General features: G+C 46.8%; 1 protein-coding gene across 1 annotated transcript in view; it reads right to left on the bottom strand.

Annotated features, from left to right (window-relative positions):
- LOC126535659 (uncharacterized) overlaps positions 1-18,960 on the bottom strand; it is a 316,705-nt gene that overhangs the window by 157,493 nt on the left and 140,252 nt on the right. The window contains exon 11 of the mRNA XM_050182461.3: positions 7,306-7,427. Within this exon, the coding sequence (XP_050038418.2) occupies positions 7,306-7,427 (122 nt within the window). The remainder of the gene's footprint in view (positions 1-7,305; positions 7,428-18,960) is intronic.

The raw sequence follows: 18,960 nt of genomic DNA, 5'->3' as shown, positions 1-18,960 counted from the left end.
TAGAAACGGCTACCACTTCGGGCAGATTGGAAATGCCGATCAGATGCCGCTCTACTTTAACATGCCTGCCAGCACAACCGTTGAAAAGAAGGGGGCAAAGGAAGTGCGCGTTTTGTCTTCCGGCCACGAAAAAACTAATTCTTTTGCAAACAGTGCGAATAACGGGACACAGAAAGAGGCACATGACAGTGTCGACACAACGATACAGCACAACGCCACAGCGCCTGTGTTGTGTGCTCCTTTGTCCTGTTATTCGCACTGTTTGCAAAAGAATGTGTTCGTACCAACAAGTCCGGCTAGCCACTATTCTGAAGAAAAAAAACTGGTCACCGCAATGCTTTGTTGCACTGCAGATGGGCACAAGCTGCCCCGTGGCTTATCTTCAGACGAAAGACGCTCCCGAAAGGAATCGTGTTTCCGAGTGGCGTGATTATGCACGCAACCGAAAATGACCACGGACTTGGTCACTGACTGGATTGATAACATTTGGTGGAAGAGACTCGGCGGTAGTTTGGGTCTGCGTGGGATGCTTGTGCTCGACGCGTTCAGGTGCCACCTTGACCAGCGCATCAAGGACAAGCTGGCTGCATGCAACACCGACCTTGTCGTGACACCCGGCGGCATGACATCGCAGCTCCAGCCACTCGATGTTTTTTTGAACACGCCAGTGAAAGGTACAATTCGGGCACCCTACACCGAATGGCTTGTCAGTGGCTTCCACGAATTCACGCCCGCCAATAAAAGGAAGCGTGCCTCGCTGCAGGACTTTGCTAGATGGGTGAAAGATGCATGGTGCACGATCCCGCTTGCCATGGTCAACATGGCGTTTAATAAAGTGCGGAATTTCGTATGTCATGGACGGCACCAAGAATCAAATGCTTTGATCTGTTCATAGCGATAAAGAGTTGTCTGATAGCGAGGCCGAGCGATATCTATTGCCCCACGCGGGTCGTAACGGCGCAGTGAAAATCTTGGTGGCAAGGTACGCCGCTTCCATTTGTGCTTTATTCATCGCAACTTTAGTGTACATGGAATAAATGTTTTTTCCAAATGAGAGAAAACATACTGAAAAGATTTTGCGCCAAAATACAGCACACACAAGAAAGACGACGACACCACAACATCACGTGAAACATTGGAAGCCTTCTACACCAAGAAAGCGGGTCCGAACTGTGTTAGTGATACGTAGGTTTTTCTTTACGATGCTGAGCTGAAGTTTCTATCGCGCCTACTCTGATAAAACCTTGTACTCCGTGTTGCCTTGTACGCATGCGCGGTGTTGTGGAGGGCTACGTATGTCGAGTGCTTTCACCCTCATTAAACAGTTGAAGTAGCAACCGTGGTGTCGTCGTCTTTCTTGTGTGTGTTGTTTTTTTGGTGCAAAATCTTTTCATTATGCAAGATCAACTAGCCCAGCAGTTAACTCTTCTAGAGAGAAAACAGTATTTCTATATGAAAGCATGAGGTGTGCGATATTGTACTCTTTCTTTTTTTTTTTGGTCAAGGAAAACTGGTGCATGTTACAATCGAGGTTATCATTTTTTTCTTTTTTTTGGCACGGAAGACGGGTGCGAGTTACAATCAAGGGTGCGTTAGAATAGAGCAAATACGGTATATATGTATGCGGTCTTGATTTGTCAGGTGCAGTAATAGGAGCATAAGTTGCTTCAGAGTCGGCGATGGATGATTGGCCTTCTTTGTAATTCCAGGGATAGCAAAGTTCACTTGAGGCTGTCGCAAGCACCACAGGAGAGATGACGGATTCGCCGCCGGTGTAAAAGATGATGGTATGCACTCTTGATGAGTGCTAATCACTCTTGAAAAAATCGCTTTAGGTCTCCGGCAGGTAGGGAGACCACCCAAGCCATTTTTATTCTTCTGTGAATTTCCTTCTCATGGTCAGGGTTCCCTGCGATTAGTTGACCTAGGTAAGCATGCTCCTTCACAAACTCTAGAGGCCGACTGGCAATCCTGAACTCTTGTTCCTTTGTCCAACTATTTATCATTATCTTTGTCTTCTGCATATTCATCTTCAACCCCACTCTTACATTCTCTCTGTTAAGGTCCTCAATCATTTGTTGTAACTCGTCTGCAGCGTTGCTGAATAGCACAATGTCATCGGCAAACCGAAGGTTGTTGAGATATTCGTAGTCAATCGTTACTTCTAAGCCTTCCCAGTTTAATAGCATGAACACTTCTTCCCAGCACGCAGTGAATAGCATTGGAGAGATTGTGTCTCCCTGTCTGACCCCTTTCTTTATAGGTATCTTCCTGCTTTTCTTGTGTAGAATTAAGGTAGCTGTAGAACCTCTGTAGATATTTTCCAAGGTATTTATTTTAAGGTAGATATTTTCCAACGCAATGCCTCTACGACTGCTGGTGTCTCTACTGAATCAAATGCCTTTTCGTAATCTATGAAAGCCACATAGAGAGGCTTACTGTACTCTGCGGATTTCTCAATAACCTGATTGATGACATGGATGCGATCCATTGTAGAGTATCCCTTCCTGAAGCCAGCCTGTTCCCTTGGTTGACTAAAGTCCAGTGTTGCCCTTATTCTATTGGAGATTATTTTGGTAAATATTTTTTATAATACTCGGAGTAAGCTAATGGGCCTATTATTTTTCAATTCTTTAATGTCTCCCTTTTTGCAGATTAGAATGTTTCCATTCTTCAAGTTTCCTGGGACCCTTGCAGTCGATAGACATGTCGTATAAACAGCCGCCAGTTTTTCAAGCATTATGTCTCCTCCATCTTTGATTAAGTACTGCTACAGTGCAGTCCACTTATAACAATAACGAGAAAGACGAAAAATATGATCGTTATAACCAATGATCGCTATATTTGGACTGCAGTTACTAAAGAAAAATTAAAAAAAAAAACTCGGAACATACTTTTGCAGCTCCGAACTCGAATTCGCTACTTGCTCTAAAGAATAGATGATGTAGAAAGTAGGCTGTGAAAAACAAACTTTATTTCTAGCGCCAATGACCGTGTCAAGGGTTAGGCGTGCCGAAATAGTCCAAGATCTGCACTTGCTTTTGCGCCAGATTGCGGCTAAATTAGAAGTATTGTAAGTGCAGCAGTAATAGGTACTTCAATAGATTCCCCGCGCTAACTGTACAAACAATGTCTTAACTGACCGCAGACACATGTGCTGTAGCTTGAAGGGGGCAACGTGTAGGCTTTTTCCAACCACAGAAAAAGGCCACCTTCCATGGAAGCCTTTCTTACGCACGGCTCCACACCATTGTAGCGGCCCGTGTCCCCACTCTGACAATTTGCCCTTTGAGCGAAGGTCTCTACCAAGGCATCCTTCTCTCATTTGGCGCCTCAGTCTTGGGCGGCGATTCAGTATTAGTTCCACCTCTTAGGAATGACTTCTCTGATGTGTGAGACAGGCAGCCGAGACTGAGTTGTTTGGTGCACCGCCTTGAACACGCTAATAGGGAATTTAAGTATTGCGCCAATGACCGTGTCGAGGGTTAGGCACGCCGAAATAGTCCGAAATCTGCACTTGCTTTTGCGGCAGCTTCAGCTTCACAACTGCGGTGTGCGTGGATTCCAGCGGCTGCGCGAACACTGGCGGTAATCCTTTAGCATGCACAAAATCGTGCATCGTGAGTCGATCGACGACAGTGTACTTTGCGTGGACATCGAGGTCGGGGTCAAGGAGCCACTGTCAATGTCGTTGTCACTGTCGCTGCTGCCGTCGCCACTGTCGCACAACTTTGCCGTCTGTCGAGACAGCAGATTTTCGGCGATCGCCTCGTCGGTGACCTCATCGCAGAACGAGGCAACACTGTCTACAGTCAAAAACTCCTCCTTCGACGCACCACCTCTGTCACCAGTAGGAACGAACTCCCAGAGCTCGGTTATGTCAGCGGCTTCCACCGTGTTGGTCTCAGTGGGTTGGGGAAGTTCGTCCTTATGCACAAAGCCCACCTTTTTGAAGCAATTGGTGATGAACCACTCGTAAAGCGCCTCTTCAACATCGGCATACAAAGGGTCTCTAACCCTTTTCCGCTGATCGGCATGGCTGCTGATAGCTCCTGCCTTCACAATCGCGGTGCTCCCAGTTTTCAAGATGGTTGATATCGTTAACTGGGCGAGCTCATATTTCTTCACAAGGGCGCTCACCTTGAAGCCACATCGAGAGTCCTGCAAAATATCCATCTTCGTATCAAGCGACACAGCTTTGCGCTTTGTCGGCGCCATCTTCGAACTGGGTTGTACCGTTGGTCACGTTGGTTGCACGCTGCTTCGGTGGCGTCAGCCTGCTATCGCGAGAGAGAGAGAGAGACGCGGGACGGGCGCCACCGCGCCGCTTTCCTTGTCGCTTTTTTTTTTCTCTTTCGTAGTGACTGTGGCCGACACGCTTGAAGCAGCTAGCGCCATCTTGTGGCGCGCTGCGCCTACTCAGGTACTCTCCGGTGCGCGGTCGGGGCGGGACATGCTGCGCGGTAATGGCGGCAGATACGAACTTACGGAGGTAAACATCACCTCGTCTTGACATCGTTCGTTTCAGGGAACTAAGCAATGCAAATGTTACAATTATTTGGCACGGAAAATGCCGTCCAGACAGCAAAATTTCGATCGTTTTATCCGATATGCGGTGAATAACCTATCGTTATAAATGGTTTTTTCCCCATAGACCTAATGCATAAAATGACATTCTCATGTCGACCCATCGTTATAACCGATATGTCGTTATATGTGGTATCGTTATAAGTGGACTGCACTGCATTCCATCTGCTCCTGCCGCTCTTCCTCGTTTCATGTCTTGCAAATGTGTCTTTCAAATAAGTAAAAAAGGCCGTAGTTCGCACCCATCTATTTCTTCTACATTTGCACTTACATTAGTTTTCTCAGGCTTTCGTTTTTACAAGATCACGAGCGCATATTCGGAACTGCTAAATTACAAGTATTGTAAGTGCAGCAGTAATAGGTACTTCAATAGATTCCCCGCGCTAACTGTACAAACAATGTCTTAACTGACCGCAGACACGTGCTGTAGCTTGAAGGGGGCAACGTGTAGGCTCTTTCCAACCACAGAAAAAGGCCACCTTCCAAGGAAGCCTTTCTTACGCACGGCTCCGCACCATTGATGGAATACATTGCAGTCCACTTATAACGATACCACATATAACGATATATCGGTTATAACGATGGGTCGACAAGGGCAACCGCCTTGAACACGCTAATAGGGAAGTATTGTTCCGGTTCGCCGAAAACATATCGTATATCTACCCGCGTTCATGGCCGCATGCATACGGGTGACTCCGAAACCACCTTGTTGGAACCATTCAGCAATACTACACCGTGTCACCTGCGCACGTGTGACTCGAACTACGAGGCTGGAGCCGCTTAGAAATCGGTCTATATAGAGTTACCCATCGCAATCAGGAAAACCCTTCCATCGCGGACAAATCAAAGAAGTTTTTACGCTTATAGGGCACTCGGGGCTATACTTGTCGGCAATAAGGTAGCCACCCCGCCTGCAGGATTTCCTGACTGAGTTATGGCGAATGCTCAGTTGCCGTAGTTGGAAGTTCGAATCCCACCACAAGTTTCTTCCTTTTTTTTTTCTTTTTTTTTTTGAGTGATGGTGAGCTTGAAATTCACCTCCTTCAGTGCACAACTTCTGCAGGCTTGGAGTGATGCCTGCCACCGGCAAAACATGCCAAGAGCGAGTGAGGTTATACTAATCCAGGTACATCCAAATTAAGAAGACCCACTAAGCTTGAACAAAGACACACCCTCACCAGAACAGAAATTGGCCTCCCTGGTGCTGCATTCGGCCACAACCTCCCCAATGATATCTACAATTACCTCACGGCCCTCAGTCCCCAGCAGCTGAGGAGCACCTGTCCAAGGCGGCGGTCGGACCGGAATGTCTGGGTCCAGACAGACCGTCAATGTAAACTGACCCTGTCAACCTTTAATTGCCGAACTCTGTCGAGTGAGGCTAGCTTAGCAGTACTGTTCAAGGAACCATCAGACATTGCTTGGGATCTCATCAGCCTTAGTGAGGTTAGAACTGGTCAGGCTTATACATTGCTGAATAACGAACATATTCTCTGCTATTGAGGTCTCCTGGATAAGAGACCTCAATGCAGTGATCATAGGTTAGTGAGGTGTAAGATTCACCTCAATTTGAAGAGAGAAAGAGCTAAATTGGTCAAGAAGAAACACGTCGACCCAGAGGCAGTAAGGGTAAAAGCAGACAAATTCAGCCTGGTACTTGCAAACAAATATGGAGCCTTAGAACAGAGATGATGATGATGATGATGACATAGAGATAATGACTGAAATCGTAACTAGGCTAGCTTAAGAGGCAGCAACTGAAGTGTGAGACAAGGCACCAAGGCAACCAGTAGGCAAGCTCTCCCAAGTAACAAAATACTTGATAAAGAGACTACAAAAAATGAAAGTGTAACTCAAAAGATAGGACGGAATTCGCGAAAGTGTCAAAACTGATCAATGAGGCGAAAATAAGGGATATTTGAAACTATAACGTGAGAAAGACTGAAGAAGCCATAAAAAAGGACGCAGCCTGAAATCTGGAGAAAGAAACTTGGCATAGGACAAACCAAGGTGTATGCACTGAAATATAAGCAGGGTAATATCAGCAATCTCAAAAATATAGTAAAAGCAGCGGAATAATTCTATACTGACCTGTACAGTACCCAGAGGAGTCAGGATATCTCAATTAGAAACAGTAATGAACAGGGTACAGGGACTCCCCTCCTGTAACTAGCTATGAGGTCAGAAGGGCCTCATAGCTAGTTGTAGTCCCTTTTATTAGATTTCACTGGACCACGTGACTGTCACAGACAGTCTTTTGCTTCCTGTCTAAAACCGCAATGCAATCGTCACATTTTTCATGGGCTCTAAAAAACCCCTTTTATTACATTTGTGACACTCTGAAAGAACCTTGGCTTCATGCCATAGTTAGAGTTGACAGTTACTAAGAAAACAAGAAAAGGAGGACAAATTAAAAAAAAAATTAAATGATGGGGTTTCACGTGCCAAAACCACTTTCTGATTATGAGGCATGCCGTAGTGGAGGACTCCGGAAATTTCGACCACCTGGGGTTCTTTAACGTGCACCTAAATCTAAGTACACGGGTGTTTTCGCATAGGACAAATTTTGGGTCAGTATAAAAGACTAAGTACCAATCAAGAAATCTTGCTTCTCCCAATTATTGAACATTTGAAACCATGGTCAATGGTCCATTATGCCAAATGTCGGGGGTCAACTTTTAAACAAGAGTACTTCAAGCTGCGCAAGGTGTCACTCACCCCTGTCCTTCAGGGCATTGCCCAAGGAAGGACTGACCAGGATGGATTGCTCAGCAACCAGGATGCTCTGCTCGAGATTCACCATCCTGCTGGTCATCACGGCATGGTCCCTGGTGCCACTCCTGGAACACAAAGGCAGTGCATGCTGATCTCAGACCCCTACGTGCACCATCCAAGCGATACGACCTCAAATCATACGAACTGCCACCTTCACTTGCTACAAACTTGGAAACTTCAGTCGCAGTGTGCTCACTTTTGTACACTGCTTGTCTTTGCCAATGTTTACTCCAGTTCACTGCAGAGCAATGCTGCACACCAGCACCTTATTGAAGGCACTACCATTCTTGACAGGATGTTTTATACGGCGCATTCCAGCATTAATGGGTAAAGAATATTTTCCTTCTCGTAATGCCTGCAATCAGTAACTAACTTGTGCACGTGCTTTGATCACGTCACTAAATTATTTTTATGCAGTAAGTGCAACATGGCCAACTGTATACTAAATACAGATTTAAACGTTGTGCAATTATGCAAGGACTAACTAGAAAACGAACAGAGAATCATCTACAACACTGAGTTTATTTCACTGTAGTCTGCAACACATTTGAATAAATTTGTCACTTGCGGCACATTTCGTGACAGTCCATCATAACATGCAACTGGAAGAGCTACTGTCTATAAGGACTCGCAGGGCCACACCCAAGACATGGCCTAACGAGACAGCCGAGAGACAAGCAGTCTGCACTAGATCCAAACTTTGCATTTCATTGTGTACCCCAACGTGTCCCTGCTGGCACAGTGGGGGGGCACCACTGACAAGCAATTTGATGAACGGCGACCTCTGCACGTCCCATCTTTAGCTCACAAGTTCATGCAGTATGGTGGAACAACACGCCAGCCACTATGGGTACAGACAACATCACAATCACCAGCATGTCCTGGAGGCTATCCCAAGTCGCTCGTTGTTTCAGTTATGTTGTCAAGCCCTTGAGAAGTGGGAGGGGGCACCGGCGGCTGTGGCTCATGTGGCTCCAATGATGCCTGTGATGCAAAGGGAATAGGATGACACTGCCTTGTGGAAGAGGTCTTTGATGCTCCAGACCATTCTCCCAGTTTCTCCATGACATGGCTATTGTAGGGACCACTCGTACGGACAATGCTGTACGCGGAAGCGAAGGCCGCAAACTCACAATGAGAATGACGGGCTTTTGTTAGGCCGGACCTTGCAAGGCATCTCGTAGCGGGCAAATATGCTTTCAAGCACGTCCACAGCACTCGAACTGTTGTGCTCAAGGTTATTTCCAGGAACCTAAGGTAGCAATCAACTACTATGTCCATTCACATGAAACAGGTTCATGCCGAGGCATTCCCATGGACAACCAGGATACAAACTCAGCGAAGTTAACCAGAGGAAAGGCACATTGCTCACAGATGGCAACCACGGAGTTAATGTCTGTAGAGAAATGCCAGGCCACCGTACTGAATCTCGTGCAAGGGCTTTGCATCTGTTAATAACTCGACATCCCTTATGTAGCAGTGCCAAGACTGCCGATCGGAATGATGATGGGATCGCCACACAGGCACATAAGAGCAACAATCCCTCACCGACAGACAGTTCAGCAGCCACCAAGCAATACGAGGAACCACCAAGAAAAATACCTCTTTTGAGGCCACCCACGCTGACAGAAGGAGACAAATGCATTGCACTTCACATCAGAGCTCTTTGCTTGGCGCACATCCTCCAGGTTGAGTGGCTGAACTTGAGATCTGCAAGCCTCTAGTTGCTGCCGCAAAGAGCTCCACAGTATCCGAGTGACTGCTACCAACTCCACAAAACAATGCGAGTGCTCCATGATGAACTTGACACCCCACCAAATCTTACTGAATTTTTCACATGGCTGTGCAATGTCGCAAAACAACGGATAGGCGAATACTTGAAGTTTCAAATATGAATAGAATATTACACACCACGTATCCATATTCGAAAAAAGCTATCCCGTGCTTTTGAGTTTTTGAAACTAGCCAAATAGTCAAACCTTGATATAACGAAATTGTACTTACAATGAAAAGCTTTGTTCAATCGCAAATTTTATGGCTTCAAAGCTTCAGCAGTAAAAACTTCGCAAATTCCCAGAGCATTCTTCCCATTGGATAGTATCTTGTCGGTAAGCACTCGTAAATAAATTGCAAGAAGGTCGGGACATAGCCGGTTATGAGCGCCAGCACATGTGGCACAGATTGCACCAAGAAAAATGTATCGACGTGGCTCGTGGTGTCCGAGATTTGCTTGTGTTGCGTCGCACGGCGCCGTAAAACTTTGACGCCATGGCTGACCATACTTAGTGCCAGCAGCTGTTATCAGATGCTACCCACAAATTAAAAGCAAAAGTGTAAAAAGATAAATATTTGTCCTGAGAAAAAAAATAAGGAAGAAGTCAGTCTTGCCAGAAGGACAAAGCACTGAGGGCAAAGCAAAGAGACAACTAGGTACATGAAGTAAGGTTCGTAGATTTATTGGGGCCACTTGTGCCAAGGCAAACATGAACACTCGATGGCCACGAACTCGCCATCACAATGCAAGCGAATGCTTTACGAAGCATCTCAAAAACTTGAAACTACGCGGCCACCAACACTAGACGTGCAGGAGAGAGAACTGGGGAAATGGGGATAGGGGATTAGGAGCTTGATGGGTGGTGCCCCAAGTCCAGGGCTCCACTGGCTTCTGCCGCTAGCCGAACGTGACCAAGAAGAGCCTTCTGCACCTTCGGGTCTGAGCTGGCGAGTTGTGCCTCCCATTGCTCCAGTGTGTTGGTTAGATTATACCTAACTAAGTAGGCATTTAAATTCGGTGGTCTATTTTGGCATCCCCATGAGATGTGGTACAAAGACGGTGGTGAGTCGCTACACCACGGACAGGCACGCCTGTACATCGTTGGGAAAATTTTGCTCAATCTTAACAAATTTGGGTAGACCCCCGTTTGAATCCTGCGGAGATCTATTGCGTCTTCCCCTTGCAAAGATGTGTGGGGGGCGCCGTATTTTTGCCGCATGCCGCGCTGGTGAGCAAGAATATCGCGTGGTGCCATACGTGCCAGATCACAGGGAAGCCGTCGCGAGGAGGAGAGACGTGCAGGAACACACTGCGCAAAGCACCAACCGTCTCGGCTCAGTATTCGCACTTGTCGCAGATAACCTCCAAGGTACGGCATGTGGCCTACGTATTAGAGTGAGGCACACGCTAGGGGGAGAGAGCTGATGGCCACGCGTTCTCGTCATCACTCTCGGCGACAATCAAGGCTAGTAGAAGCAAAGGCTGTGCTTACACCTATCTCTACAGTGCGTTGGACCTGCATTTCTTCCTACATTCCGCATGCCATATGGCCACGTAAAGAGGACTTTGACAGCGTGGCATCAATCCCTTAAAGTAGTTGCCAGCTCTCAAGTTCCACAATATTGATTCTTTTTTTCGTTATTGCAATTAATTTTTTCAGACTGCCAGATTATTGAGACATTTCTTCAAGCCCCTTCATGCAAAAATGAATTGATTAGCAATTGTACTATGCATAAAAAGTTCAAATTCAATCTAGTGAAATTTCAATTTAACGAAGTAAAGTGACGATCTTACTGATTTCATCCTATCGAAGTTTAACTGTATAGATCAACTTACAGTCCAAATTTTTGAAGCAGTCGAAGCACACTGTCGTGCTGACAGTGTTTCACCTTTTTGCTTTTGGAATGTGCGAGGCACAACTTCGTTTGGTGCATTGCCTGCAGTCAAAAAGTGCACCAAGCCCGACTTCAGCAGACAGCTTGGCTAGCTGCATCTCTAACTGATGCATTTCCAGTGCTTTAGAGAAAACAGAAAATCCAGACAGTAAAAGAGAACACCACAGGAAATGCGCTAACAGGACAGGGAGGATGCCGTCCTCCAGCATCCTCCGTATTCTACCAAAGCACTGGAAATGCATCAGTAGCCTGGCTTTGGTCATGAAAGAGACTAGTCACGTCATCAAAACCTGATGTAGTGGTCTTCTGGTATCAGACGCAACTAACACGCACATGCACATGACCGTGCTACCAAAAGCTGGGTATATTCAGCACTCAACGGGACAAAAGGGGCCGGCACTTGCAACACAAGTGCACAAAAGTAAAGACCAATCCACCTTTTTCATGTTCCTGTGCTGCCCTCTGACGCACACTGCTGGAAACGTTTTAGAAGGGTGCCGTGAGGCTTTTACCGGTTGATTTGTGTACCTGCGCCCATGTTGAGTGTGCGTCTGTTGTCCAATTTGAGGATCGTGAATAACGTTTTTAATGGTTTCCCCAGGGCAGCACGTCGTACCTGGAAGTCAAGTATCACGCACCGACTACTCCATGGGTGAGCAGGCTCTCAAGTTCCACAATACTGATTTTTTTTTCGTTATTGAAATTAATTTTTTCAGACTGCCAGATTACTGAGACATTTCTTCAAGCCCCTTCATGCAAAAATGAATTGGTTAGCAATTGTACTATGCATAAAAAGTTCAAATTCAACTTACAGTCCAAATTTTTTAAAGCATTCGAAGCACACTGGCGCGCTGACAGTGTTTCACCTTTTTGCTTTTGGAATGTGCGAGGCACAACTTCGTTTAGTGCATTGCCTGCAGTCGATAAGTGCGCCAAGCCCGACTTCAGCAGACAGCTGGGCTAGCTGCATCTCTAACTGATGCATTTCCAGTGCTTTGGAGGAAACAGAAAATCCAGACAGTAAAAGAGAACAACACAGGAAATGCGCTGTTGTGCTAACGCTGCGGCAGATAAAGGTCCGCCGAGTTCCATCTGCCGAAGCGGATGCCTTGAAGTTTGTTGTCACTGATGTCAGCACTTGCACCTAGCTTTTTGTATTGCTTTTACGCAGTCATTAGACATTTCGCATATTCAAAAAGCCTTCGAGCACAGTTCTCCACGTCGTATTTTCCAAAGCGGTCCATTTGTTTACGTCGACATCTACACCCACAGATTTATGTTAGCTTCAGATATTGTGGAAACGCAGCATCACTGACATGAAATAATGTCAAAACTTAGCAAAACATACGCATGTGCACATATGAGCAGAGTTGTTCCAACCTAAGAAGAGTCTATATGAGCGGCCGAGCCACTTAAACAACGGCAACTGTGATCCAGACACATATATTACAGGATGTTAACTGATTCTCGCTTTTCTTTAACTTATAATTACCATTTGCGCATGTCACAAAGTATTATTAAAGAAACCTGTGCTTGGCATAAGCCTCGACTTATAGGTAATGTAATTCTCTCACAAGAACCTGGCTGCCATTGCTGACACCATTTGTAACTGAGCGAGTTTATGCTGATATACCCATAGCTGCCAACCTGAAGATTCAGAAATTCATAAAACTATCGCGACGGGGGTGGGGACTATGTCTTCATCACCTTTCTGGTTCTCACAAGCTCCATAGTCAACTTCCAGTAATGAATGACATGCCTTGACAACACCTGGGTGCATAAATCTAGTCAGGAAACCCTCGAAAAGCGGTTCAAAAGGCCCCTCAGTAATTGAATATGAGAAGCCTGTGCCTGAAGATGACAGTTTGCCTTCTCAAAAGGCGGTATAACATTTTGGAGAAAAAGACAGCATGCCCTGTTTAGCTCCAATGACAAAAAAAAAAAACAGGCACTCCTCACGGGTCACGTGGCTGGAGTCCCCAGAATCCTTGGTATGAAGCTTCAGTGTTTTTCCTTGAGGTTTAGAATGAGCTCCTTTCCTTTTTAGCGAGAGTTCATCACCAACGGTGTTTTCTCTCCCCGAGGCCTGCAGCAGTCCTGTCAAGATGTGTAGCAGACTTTGGGGTCAGTGCAGGGTTCTTGGGGGTTTGTGAGGAAGAAGAAGAAGAAGAACAAAACTTTATTCGTAGAAAGAACTTCGTTGCCCCTAAAATGGGGTAACGCCGTGTGGTCGGGCCCCTATTCCAAGGCACCGCTGGCCCTCGCCATCCTTTCTGCCCTGCGGACGAGCCTGAGCTGATCCCCGAGGGCGGAGCTGGATAGCAATGCCTCCCACCTCGCTCTCGTGTTATTATCTTCTTGTTCTTCTGTGTGAGCTGTGCACTCCCATGTGATGTGGTAGAGCGTTGGTGTGCTCCCACACCACGGGCATATGTCCTTGTATGCTGTTGGGTAGTATATGTGCAATTTATGTAGGTTTATGTATGTGTCTGTTTGGAGCCTGCGTAACGTCGCTGAGTCCACGGCTGAAAGGTTCCTATGCGGGGCTGGGTAGAGCCTTCTGATTTCCCTGTAGTGTTGCAAGATCGCTCTATAACTTGGATCGATGGGTGTCGGGTCATCCACCATGTTGCCATGGACAGCTCGGCAATTAGTAAAACCTCGAGCCGCCTCATCTGCATGGAGGTTCCCAGTAACACCCTCGTGTCCCGGGGCCCATGTTATCGTTTGGGTATACCTGACGTCAAGGTCTCTGTAGATTTCGGTAAGTATCCGGCGTGCCCTCGCGCCGATCTGTCCCCTCTGATAGTTCCTACATGCGGCCTGAGAATCTGTGACTATTGTTAGTGGAGCATTGCGCTCTATGCCTTCTCGTATAGCTAAGGCAATGGCTATCTCTTCGGCTTCTAAGATGGTTGCTCGGGAAACCGAAGCACAGGCCGTGATTTTCCCTTTACGGTTTACGACAACTGCCACCATGTTCTTTGCGTTGGCCCGATATGGTGAAGCATCCGTGAATCGTGCAGTGTCCAAGTATTTTGTTGTTTTGTCTATGTATTCTGCTCTAGCTTTTCTCCTTCCTGCGTGTAATGTCGGATCCATGTTTTGTGGTATTGGTGATACCCCATACAAAGCTCTAATCTGGCAGGGTAGACCTTTGGCGTTTTGGTATATTTGTATGCATTCTCCAAGGCCGACTCTTACAAGAAGAGCTCTGCCGACTGTCGTTTGCGCCAATCGACTCCTCTGCGCTACGAGTTGGGCCTCAGCCAGCTCATGAAATGTATTGTGGAGGCCGAGGGCTAGAAGCTTCTCATTTGAAGTGTTGCGTGGCAACCTCAGGGCTGTCTTATATGCCATCCTTATTATTGTATCAGCCTTTTCTTCTTCCTCCCTGTTCATGGTATGGTAAGGTAGGGAGTACATTAGTCTGCTAATGACCAGGCTTTTCACCAGTCTGAGGGTGTCTTGTTCCCCCATTCCTGTCCGATTATGAGCCACACGGGCTATCATTCGGTTAATTTGTTGCGTTGTTTGTGAGGAAGTCATCGAAATTTGGTATGACTTCAAAAACAAGCTCTGCTTATTGCAGTGCTCTGTTTCAGATTTTAAAAAAAAGCTGAGTAGTGGTTTCCACCGGTCGAGCAGCCTCTTCAAACACTTTCTGAATGACAGCCAACATGTCGGCGAATGCTTCAACATCTGACCTCGGCGTCATGCATTTTTTTGGAACTCTTTAAGTCGATCTTTCCGCTTCGAGCTTTTCTCTAGGTTAAAAAAAAAATGACAACCAAAGCCTCATCAACCTTTACAAGAAGACATGAAGCTCCTTTCTGGGCAGCCAAGTTGATGAGATGGCATGGGCAACCAACCCCTATCAAACCTGGTTGAGCCTCTCTTAATAAAGTAGAAACACTGTTTTTCTTGCCGTTCATAACATTGGCATTGTCCGAACACATAGCCAACAGGTTTCCAATAGGCAAATTGCCTCATCTAGAACCAGATTTGCAATCTTGTGACCCATCGCTTCCCCTTGGATTGTCCCAAGGCAAAGAAGGTGGCTTTCGACTCTACTCGTTTCTTTAACGAAATAGGTCACAACAATTGGGTAAAGCAGTGTATTCCTATTGTTACTGCCGCCCACAGCGTTCAAAAATACTTGCTGTTTTAGGGAATCCAGCAAAGGAGCCTCCGCGTTGGTGGCCATTTCCCGAACAATTGATGTCTTTGTTTGTCCACAGGCGTAGTATTTCGCTTCTTCGCACTTGGGGAATATCTTCCGGAAAAGCGGTCCGGCACGATCGCTGACACTCAGCGAGATGCTGTGTTCAACTAAAAACGCCGTGAAGAGGCATTCTGCACAAATCACACCGAGGTCATTGTCACTGCATACAAAACTTGCTAGGCTTGGCTGGCTGTCTGCGGCTTGCCCGTATCCTCGATGCTTTTTCGAAGCGATGTGGACCTTGATGTCAGACTTGCCGCCATGCGAGATGTTCACATCACAGGCAGACATGGTGCAGAATCCGAACTTCTCCCCTTTCTTCGACGGCACGAAGCACGGAAATTCTGCCGTGTACGATTTTAAAAACACTTGGAAGCACTGCCTGGGCTTTGAGCCCGCCACTGCGCTGCGAAGCCACTGCAGGGCGGAGTCGCACTGCATCCTACACGGCAGCTATTCACGCAAGAGGCGACGCCAACGCTGCAGTGACTGAAGTCCAAACCCGTGCGCCCGCGCGAGCAAAGGCAACAGCATGGCAACAGGTTTGTGGAGGCGTTAGGGGCACTATCGGCATTATCAAGCGTTGCATATGGATTCGTAACCCCCTAGTAGAAGACAGAAGTCACTACAACCTTGCAGCTGCTGATGATGATACCACACATACGTATTACCCTCTCGTGGCTGTGCAAGGTACCAGAGTAGTTTTACTACATGCTTACGGTTTTTTTTTTTTTTTAACAAAATGTTTTCCGTAATATTGTAGGACTGCTTGAAATTCGTACATTTTACAGAAAATTCAGAAGAGTTGGCAGTTATACTGTACCGAATGCAGTCTTGTTTCCCCTTTGACGCAGAGGTAAACAGTGCTTCTCTGGAATGAAGAAATGCATCAGCAAATGTGTCAGCACGTAGAGACCCACCATCTATGCAGCGAATGCGACCGGCAGCCTACGGGAATGGCGACGTATGCAGATGTTGGCACAGCGCTGTGTTGCCGCTTGCTGCTTATTGTGTACGTGTCATGCAAAGTGAAGAGAAGCTTATTTCAAATCGCTAAGGCCAGAACTGAACTATAAAAGCAGTTTCCCTCGTCCTAACTGCTTACTTGTCAGTTCAGGTCTGCCGGTAGTGGGTGCGTGAAGTCGACAGCACCAGGCCTAACCTTCGCTGAACAGAATCAACATTGGTTCAAACTTCATGCGCACGGCTTAGAGGGTTGAAGCTTGTGCATTTCAACTTCATAGGCTTGTTTTGACTCATTTTTAGTGCAATCCATAATGTATAGAAACGAAAGTGCTGCAGCTATCGCGTCGGTTCGACAGCCAATCGCACAGGGTTCAGTTGAACGAAGGTCGACACGTCGATTTTATCGGCGCCGTCGACGAGAAAGCCCATCGCAGTACAGCAACTCGCGCTCATCAATTGCATTGTTGTCGGTCTGGTACAATTGAATGGTCTCAGTGACGCACTGTGCTGAATAGTTAGCCATTCGATAGTGTGAGCATCTTGTCGGTCTCGTATCAACCCAGTGTTATCGCGCTTCAAATGAGTATGTGGCATGTGCTGTCACCAACAGCAAGTTAGGCTCGACGCTGCAAGAAGTCGGGATGTTTGGAAGTGTCGCCCAAGTGTAACACAGGGGTTTATCGACAAATTTGATAGCCGTCTACGCAAGGCGGCAACTACGTGGTTCACTGTGCAGTCCAGACGAAGCCCTGGCTGCTTTCTGGTTTAAGCTGGAGTTGCAGTCTCACGCTATGCACTTTTTCGGGACTGCACTGACGCAGAGCAACAGACCAATGGAGTACCAATGCAGTACACGGCCCAAGTGTTCGCTGCAGTGTGCATCCGTGCAGTTGACGATACAGTTACTGTTCTCAGTGCTGCACCAGTCTCCCCCTCTCCTTCTTTAACCGTTTGAAAGTTTTTGTCGTACATGTACAGCGGCGGTTTTCTGTCTCGCAAGGTCTTTGCCGTACGGGTGCGGTTTCAACCCTCTGTTTGAAATTTCACGCCATAATGACGATGCGTACTCACTGGAAGGTGCTGCCACCTCTTAGGACTTACAAGAAGCGTTTGAAATTTGTGCTACTTTCTTGGGGAGATAAACAGAACTAATTTCTAGCTTCAGCGCGTCGCGCAGACTGCGGCAACACCCCTTTTGCGGTTTCGGTTTCGCCGCGTGATCGCAACGGAGGTGCCCGAAACGTCATTTTTCTCGTTGTCAGCACTCTCTTGCAGGGTGGTGGAAGTTGATTTCTATCTTGATTGGCGCTGCTCTTAGCTTGTTTATAACCGCCGGTCGCACGGTATTCTCGCTCTCAGCAGCAATGCGCTTTCGCGATTTTGGTTCCGCCGCGGGATCACAACGGAGGCGCGCAAAAGGAGATTTTTCTTTGTCGGCACGCTCTTGCAGGGGCGGCGGAAGTTAATTTCTATCTTCGTTGGCGCTGCTCTTAGCTTGTTTATCACCACCGCTCACGAGGTATTTTCGCTCTCTGCGGCAACGTGCTTACGCGAGAGGGTGCCTCAGACCTCTGCCAAAGGCAGCCGCAAGAAGAGATGTCATGTGCGCGCCAACACAGCTCGTCGCTCCAAGATGAGAACAGACACGCATTTTAGGTGTGCAGACTGCGATAAGGCGCTGTGCGGAGAGCCGTGTTTCAAGGAGAACCACACTCTGAAATACTATTGAACATTTTGCAGTTCTGAGTGATGCAGACACCAAAATACTGTTCCTAATTTTTTTTTACTATTTATTCCCGAATTTATACATTTTGTACATTTAAGATCTGCAATAAAGTAATTTGACCACCAGGGAAAGTTCTTTTCAAAATAATTCGACCCTCAAAGGGTTAAGAGTCACCAGGTCTCTTTCATGGGGAACTCACTGTCTTGGAGCTTAAAGACAGTAAGGGGTATGCAACGCTTTAGGCTCTTGCCATGCTTTACACACTTCAACACCATCGGTGGACACAAGAGCCGTAAAATTACATTATCTATGTCGCTTCGAGCAAAAAAAAGAAATCCAATGTTCGAAAGCTATAACATCACCATCAACCATTATCAGCAATTGGCAACGCATAAAAGAAGCGCCACAGAACCGTGATCTCCTGATAATGGTGTAGTAACCACTGATCCTTTGGAACATTGCGTGGCGGCAGCGCATGGTAAAGCGTTCTCGCTGACTCTGGCCGCGTAAGGCCGTGTCGACAGGAACGCTTGAGTGGCCCTTGTTCCCAAGGTGGAAAGACAGATGGTCGTTCCAAATCGTTGAAACGGGCATAATGCACACAGTGCCACACGGACAATTGTGTAGAAACAAGAGTGACGCTGTTGTGGCACCCGATATCACACCGGCACACACCCTGCGCCATACTGCTTATTCTGTGCCTCTGTGCCTTGAAAATGTGCGACCACACGTGACCTTCTTCGTGGCTAAAATTTCGTAAAATACTACCACATTCCACTAGCGTGGGCGCTGGCATTTTTTTTAACGAAAAAGAAGTCGCAGTCCCACTCGCAAGGTGAAGCATTGATTGCGATATCGAATTAGTACACGGCTATACGAAGTAAGGAGAGTACTTTTATTGGCTGCATAAACATGCAAACATTCGCTTACTAAATGAATTAACAAGCATAGTGTCAGCACGCATGAGCAAAGATGAACACATCACACACGATGAGCACGGACACTAGCTGTC

This window comes from Dermacentor andersoni, chromosome 7 (assembly GCF_023375885.2).
Source record: "Dermacentor andersoni chromosome 7, qqDerAnde1_hic_scaffold, whole genome shotgun sequence".
NCBI lineage: Eukaryota > Metazoa > Arthropoda > Arachnida > Ixodida > Ixodidae > Dermacentor > Dermacentor andersoni.
This window is presented reverse-complemented; position numbering and strand designations above follow the sequence as displayed.